Source organism: Montipora capricornis, chromosome 11 (assembly GCF_036669925.1).
Source record: "Montipora capricornis isolate CH-2021 chromosome 11, ASM3666992v2, whole genome shotgun sequence".
Taxonomy (NCBI): Eukaryota; Metazoa; Cnidaria; class Anthozoa; order Scleractinia; family Acroporidae; genus Montipora; species Montipora capricornis.
The window spans coordinates 37222813-37230312 of NC_090893.1; the positions used below are offsets into that span (position 1 = coordinate 37222813).

Consider the following 7500-nt stretch of genomic DNA (forward strand, 5'->3'; position numbering starts at 1 on the left):
CCGAAACAAGATGGACAAAAGCTAGAAAGACCTCGGCAATTCCTTCTACTTGGGAAAGTCCTTTATCTCGGATGAAACGAAACATGCTTAGATCGGCTGTTTTAGAATGATGCGGAGTGCTCAGACTTGTCAAAGAATTGCGCGAAGTTGGAAAAATTTTGCCTTATTTGCAACGCGTATAGTCATGATTGAATGTGCAAATCACAATATTGAATAATGTTACGTATTAAAGTAACTGGAACCGACATTAAAATTTTCCGCTGTGTTTTTTTCACGTGGATACCCGCGCTTGAAGTGAATGCAAAACAAATTTGCCAGGTTGACGGGATTTGCTTATGGCGCGTCAGTGGTAAATGAGCTGGTAATCCGTTCAAAGGATGTCACAGCTTAAAATTTATCAATGAATGGAGTTAAGGTAAGTACCAGAAAAACATGACAGAAGAATTTCGTTTGTTCTCTCTTTGAAGCAAATACATTTTATCCGGACGAAAGCGTCATTTTGCAAAATGTCAATCGGTTTATAGCTTTTTCTGTTTAAACCGAACTCTGTCATTAAGAGTACAGGACTTTTGTCTCCGACGTTGGTCCACGAAAAGCCGTCAACAGGTGATATTTTGTGAGCCAAAGATAAGGTTTGACTAGAGATATTCCCGGTAAAAGTGGCACAGCGAATACTGCGCCCCGACGTTTCGACTTCTTCGTTTACCAAAGTGCTTTTCTTAGTCAACGAAACAGTGCTTGTTTTTTCCACCATCAAGTGTTATTTTCTCTGGACTAAGACATCAATAGTCTCTGTATTGTTAATGTGTGATTTTCATACCTTCTGGACATTTTTTTGTCTTTTCTCCTCTTGAAATGTGAACTACAACCGTGTATATTTGACGCGCAATTGAAATTTTCTTACCGCAAATCAGACAATGGCGTCAGTGTTCACGTTACTTTCGGTCAAATCTCAGCAAATATGTCTTGGTCCAGCGATCGCCATTAGTATGGAAAGCACATATTTGTGAAGAATCGAACTGCTTTGAAAGTTTTCCTTCAAAAGTGGCAGGGCGCACGAAAATGCCCTGTGAAAGTAAAGCTAATTTCCATCGAAACTTGGCACTTTGAGATGCGATGATTCAACTCTGGGTCGAATTATCCAGATGCAATGCATTCTTAAATGCAATGTACTGCAAATAAGACTCTTGCTTTTATTGCAATAAATATTAGTCCCAGCTATTAAAAATTATACTTAATTACATAAAAAAATGTTTAGTTAGTGTAGTAATATTTACAAATAAAAATGCCTGCTTACCACAACTTTGCACTGCACTTTTCGATTTGATAAATTTCTTACTTTAAATTTGAGGGAAACTGTAGTAATAGAAATTTTAAAGATACTTACAAACTGTATAGTAAAATTTACATGACAAGTACTTATTGTAAAATATAATAATTTTGTTCATGATGATTAACCTGATAAGTAATGATACATTATATTTGTAAATAATGTATATTTTAAAATTTTCATTCCCTTGTGTGGCTGCCTCGCATGGGTGTGTTTGTCACTATTTGCACCTTTCTGCTTTTGGAATCCCATTTAATAAATAATACAAATATAAGAATTCTTCAAACTTTGTACAGTGAATTATTTTATCTTTGTCTGCACATTCAAGTTTTATGAGACATGTGACTGTGTGTAAGGAATGGCAGCAAAAATAAACAAAAACCAGGTCAATTAAATTTTTTGACACACAAAACAGCCATAATATTCATGTATACCTTCTCTTCAATTTCCTCTGCAAGTTTTTTGCAGTTACTATAAGTTGCCATACACAAAGGATGAAGTAAAAAATACATTTTAATGAACACAAAATGGTGTGTGATGTTCCATCATCCTAAATCAATGTATATTAATTACTTAACACTGTTGGAATCAATATTAAATTTTATTGGGACACATTAGTTATTAAATACTGGCTCAATTACTGATACGGTAATGTTATTGATGTACTATATTTAATAATATTATAATATAATTATCCCTTTCACCCCTAAACCGGCCAAAACTGGCCATACTTAGTATTTTACTCATCAATAGGGAATCCCCAGGGGTCAATGGGTTAATTAATAGCCTAAAAACATTTAAGATCAATGGCTACACATTTTGTACATTTTCATCCTGATTTAGATAAATTTACATTATTCTCTGCAGTGAGATAGTAACTTACCACAAAAGTGAGCAATGAATATGAATGAGCATGAAATGCTCACATCAAAATTTAATTATCACAAAGTCTGCTTTGCCTTTAATTGCCCTTTTAATTTTAAACATTGCACAGAAGACAAGACCTGCTTTATGTATTTCAAGACATCCCAATTTTAATTGTACATTTAATGTGGGTGTAATTTACATCTACAAATGGTCAAGTGAAATTTTTACCTCCCCAAAGAGAACTCATTCAGAAAATTTCATTTCAGTACAACCTACAAGTCTGATGGCAGTAACCTCATCATTCCTCACTATTGTATAGATTTCCTAAGAACATCAACATCACTTTTGAATAATTCGCTGGTAGCATAAATGATGAAAACAATGAATAAGTACTATGGCTAGACTTGATGGAGTTACCACAGATCAAGGACAGAATTATCCAATAAAGTAATAAACTGGAACTTCATTATTGTCTCATTTTAGCATATATTATCAAGCATGCCTTCATGATCAGTTGATGTATCTTAGAATAATGTTTTGGTTCCGTTAAATGAAAGTTCTTGAAATTTAAGGTAGTGTATCTTGAGACTGTTTGCACATGAGATAAATGCAGGGAACCAGGTTGGCCTCAGACACATACACAAAATAGAGGTGGCACCGCTGGTAGTAAGTTTCTGTCGACGTATCTGTTGAGATAAGATGTTCTTTCAAAGGACTGAGGATATCTCATAACTCTAAACGATCAATGAAAGAAAGTGAAGAAGTGACATACTTCCTTCCAGCGCTGCATTCAAGTTGGAGAAATCGAAGCCTGCGAGCTCGAGGGATATATTTCGCAACCACGTTAGATAGTACTCCCTTCCCAACAAAAGAATCTGGCCTTTGCTCGGGTCTTTTCGCACTTTGAGCATTTGTTCCGATGCATTCACTTAAATGGAGAAATAAAGCTAAAAAGTATAAAAGCTGACTCGAAGCAACTTCAGAGGCGTTGCTTCCCCGAGCAGACTAAAAGGGCTACCCTACTTACAAAAAGCGTAACGAAAGAAAACTTCCCGCCGACTAAAATGCCCCTTGCAGAATCTTTCCCTGTCACTTAAAGTTTAAATGACCACCTTCAACTTGCAGAAGCTATGTAGAACGAGCGAAGAAGCACAGGTTGAAAATCACCGCTTCGAATGCCATCTTTGTTTACATCACAGCGCGCGGTTGGAAAACTGGATACTACAATTTTCAACAGCCAATCAGACAAAAGTCTCCTTTGTTGTGCAGAGCAAGAACCGCGCTCGGCCCATGCCCGCGCGATTAATAATATATGGCATCTGGCCAAGTGAAGTAGCATTGCACAGCTGAAATTAAAGCAAGGAAACCATGATAGTTTGTTGTAGTCTTCAGATATATTTTCAGGTGGTATCACTGGCCATGGTCGGGTCATTCGTATCAGGTAAGGTTGTAATGCAACCGATTAATAGGCTTTTGTTCGTTTTTGTGTGTGTTTATATCGTGTTTTTAACTTTTGAACTGAATGTACGGTCAGAGTGAAATTAAGAGGTTTCCCACAATCTTCTTCTGACTTTAAACATAAGCTGACTTTAAACATAAGCTGACCTTGTTACAACAGTGACACAAATACATGCATGGAGTCTTTATAGAATTCATAGTTGAGTTTTCCTGAAACGTTTCGTGAAGAATTTTGCCTATTTTCAAGACGATATTTGCATGAAATATTCACTACTTCCTGTTGCTTACTGTGTGTTTCGAAATTTAAAAGGCATGTAAACGCACTGGGTGAAAAAAGATATTTAATCATCCTTAAAGTGAACTTAATCAGGGATTAACTTTGGGTTTAAGAAGTTTAAGCGGCTCTAATTTTATTTTACAAGAAAAATTAAAATCACGGTCAATCGACGTTTCGATGTATCAAACATCATTCTCAGATTGAGGTCGTTTATGCTAATGTCAAAGTTGTTAAGAGAGAGTTGAAGATTTTGAATATCTAATATGCGCATTCCACAGTGCTTGATGTTGTGTAAATATTTTAGTTAAGCATCAGTGAATAACTTCGCGCGGATCGAGTCTGACTGTACGTTGAGTGACGGTTTTAGTTCTTTTATGATTAACATTTCGTAGAACAAACGGTCCAGTTTACTCCGGCACTTTTTTAGGACGGTGAAATTTTCTGCAATGGCTGGTCGTTGGACTCCGTGTTGTAGTCTCATGTGCTTGCCAATTGAAGATCTTGAGTTGGTGTGTTCGTCGATGCGTTGAAAGATGTGTCGATTAGTAAAACCGACATAGTCATAGTCTAGTTACTGTTCCCTTGGTGTGAATTTGACTTCTTTCAACGGTTCATATTTGCGTAAGTGCATGACTGCAAGTAAACGTGTATTCTGCGCGTCGCAAGGTACATTGTGGAAGTGAAACATAAATGTCAGGAATTTCACTTGCATAATGTTCTTCATATCGCGCAGAGATCACGTGTACTTGTAGTCAAGCACATACGCAAATATGAAACGTTGAATAAGCTGTCGCTTTTTGGTGAAATCAAACCGAGGATGACCGACGATTTCGGTCGAAATGTCTTTATCAAGTTTTTAGTGAACGTCCTTTGACGTTCAAATAAGTCAGTGTCCAACATTTCTTATAGTAATTATGCAAATTCCAGACTGCAATTTCAGCATATGTTCAGTTAACATACTCTGAATTGTCTTGCAGATTTTACCAGTCTTGTTAGCTATAATGTAGCCATTTTGTCAGGTATAGCGGCAGTCACTTTAATTTTCACTGGGAAATTCAATTTGATATACACTCATACTGATACAGCAGTCCCAACCGGCCTAACAGTAAAAACAGACAATTTCATAAACTCTTTTATTTTCAAGCACCAGTGTTGCAAAACAGTAAAGAAAATTATCCAAAACAGTAACAGTCAAGTAATACTGGAAATGTACAAAATAAGACCTAGGAATGTAATGGCTAGAAAGGAAACATTAACAAATTACTATGCTGTAACTCAAACATTTAGAAAATGCGGACCATCATTCGTCTGCCGGAGGTTGCCGTACTGCCCATGAAGGGCCCTCAGGACTGGACCTACTTGAAACTCGTCCAACATGTCTTGGTTTGAGAAGCTGCCTGGCATGAGGAGCTAAATTTTGTGCATGGACCTTGTCTAATTTACATTTTAAATTTGTTAGCCTTGTCCTCTCCCATGGCAGCTTTCTTGCGGCATAACCTACTAATCTTTTTACAGTTTCCCCAGTTATGGGGGTCTTCTTGTTCTTCATAATCAGACTCCTCACTGCTCATATATTCTAAATACAGGACACCATCATAGCTCTTTTTCTCTTGCAGTGTTAGCTTTTCTTTAATCCTTTCATATCCCGACAGACGCCTCTCCAATTTCTATTTAGTGGAAACACAAAAAGGAAACTGTCAATGTACAAATAACAGACAGGATGAAAAAAAGTAAACAAGGCTAGCTAGGCTTTATTCAAATGCATGATAGAGTTTATTAAGATATGAGAATTATTTAGAGGAGTAACAATTCTTTGAACATTGGTAGTAGGAGTAGGTGGAGGAGTCAATTATTGCTAACACTAGTACCAGGATCTGGGAAGAAGTCAGTCCAAAAACCCAATAACTGATAAAGTCAATACTCAAAATGTGGAAAACACAGAGTTTAGGCCAATTTATGCACTGTGTATTTGGCAGCAATTTTTATATGCTGGAAAACCCAACATGTTAAGTTAATCTTTAAAATCCAATTCCATCCATTGCCTCATTTATTCATCCGAACATGAATCTAAAGCACAGTCTTTCGGCGCATCTGTAGCAGAAAGAAGATGCATGACTTCAATGTGTTTGAAACTGTGACCCTACAATGCTACTTTCAAACCCAGTTGAAGCGATGAGTTTTAAAGGATATATATGATTAAAATCATATTAGATACATGTGTAATATGCTAAAATGTTGCAAAATTCATGCTTCACTTTCATTTCATATACATAGAACTTGAGAATTCTTCTAAATGTAATTATCAGCAAACTCTGCAGCTCTGGAGAGTATGCAACAAAAACTATAACAATGCTGAGAGCAACAAAGCATAATTACTTAGTCTGGTCTCAAGCAGCAGATTCATACATCAAGAAGTAACGCACACTTGAGAGCCGCCTAGTTCTGCGGCAAACCTCTTTATGTTTGTCATTGGTTCCACTTTCAATCCGATGATTTCGTTCCTTGACCGTTTTGAAGTATCGATTGAACTGGGCTGTTCAAGTAAAAAAGCAAAAACAATGAGTGCATATCAAGTGTTGTTTCCTTTCCTGATAATGGCCAACTACAGGTAAAAACCTTCTCAAAACAGAAGCTCCAGTATCTTATCCAAAAAATATTGTACATAGAAAAACAAATAAAGCTTCAGTTATGGTTTGTTTACGTAAACCTGGACCATCTAGGCAACTGTCAATGATACACAATTTTACAGCAGCAGTGAAACAGATTACAACATTCTTTTAGTGGGACCCATCAAAACAATAAACAAAACAGCTCTTGATTGATTGTTACAAGATTGGGGTGTTCGCTAAACAATGTAATTTCAAATAAACTTGACAGCATTAAGAAACCCAACTGGCAGGAGGCAACCAGTTGGCTATTGAAGCATGACAGAGTTGAAATTGGGACCACCGAAGACAAATCTGAGCAATGGTAAGAGCAGGATTTTAACCTAGAACAACTGCATGCAAACCACTGCACCCACACCACTGCACTAAACCTGTCTCCTTGCTCCTATAACAATCAATCAGAGAGAAGCTACAGGCAACTTAAGTTACATGTATGCAAACCTTTCATCTGCAAGTCTGTCCAAGGACAGTTCTCACCACCATGCTCTTTCCTTAGGATCTCTTGTATTTATTGAAAAAGTGATTGATTTCTCTCTGACAGCGGGCTGTAAATAAATGTTTACAAATATATTTATACAGGCCTTCTGATCTTACACAATGGTGCGATTTCGCACAATCGACCTCAAATCGCAATAATGCAGAAGACCTCATTTTTTTTTTACTTGTCCCAACTAATGTCGATCAAGATTCATAATTACTGTTCCCTTTTGTTCAAAATGTCTTTAGGGCAGTAAAAAAGCGTTTTTTTAATCCTGAAACCTTGAAAAGCAAGCTTAAAATTGCTCAGAAAAAAATCGCATAATTTACAATATTCATCACATAATTGGCCTTTCTAATCGCATAATCTGCCCTGCAAATTTCGCAGAATTTGCATTTTTTCATCGCACCCTATCAGAAGGCCT

The 7500-nt window shown here is 36.7% G+C and overlaps 1 protein-coding gene and 1 pseudogene across 2 annotated transcripts in view; one reads left to right on the forward strand and one right to left on the reverse strand.

Annotated features, from left to right (window-relative positions):
• Positions 1 to 7500, forward strand: part of LOC138022858 (uncharacterized) — a 295342-nt gene that overhangs the window by 152706 nt on the left and 135136 nt on the right. Inside the window, exon 1 of one of the 2 annotated variants that reach the window (XM_068869846.1) lies at positions 3527 to 3638. The exons of the other annotated variant lie outside the window; for it this stretch is intronic. Within the exon in view, the coding sequence (XP_068725947.1) occupies positions 3566 to 3638 (73 nt within the window). The 5' untranslated portion in view covers positions 3527 to 3565. Of the gene's footprint in view, positions 1 to 3526; positions 3639 to 7500 lie in introns of those variants that run through there. 2 annotated transcript variants of the gene reach the window in all.
• The window catches only part of LOC138024733 (uncharacterized), a 3710-nt pseudogene continuing 1317 nt past the window's right edge, over positions 5108 to 7500 (reverse strand).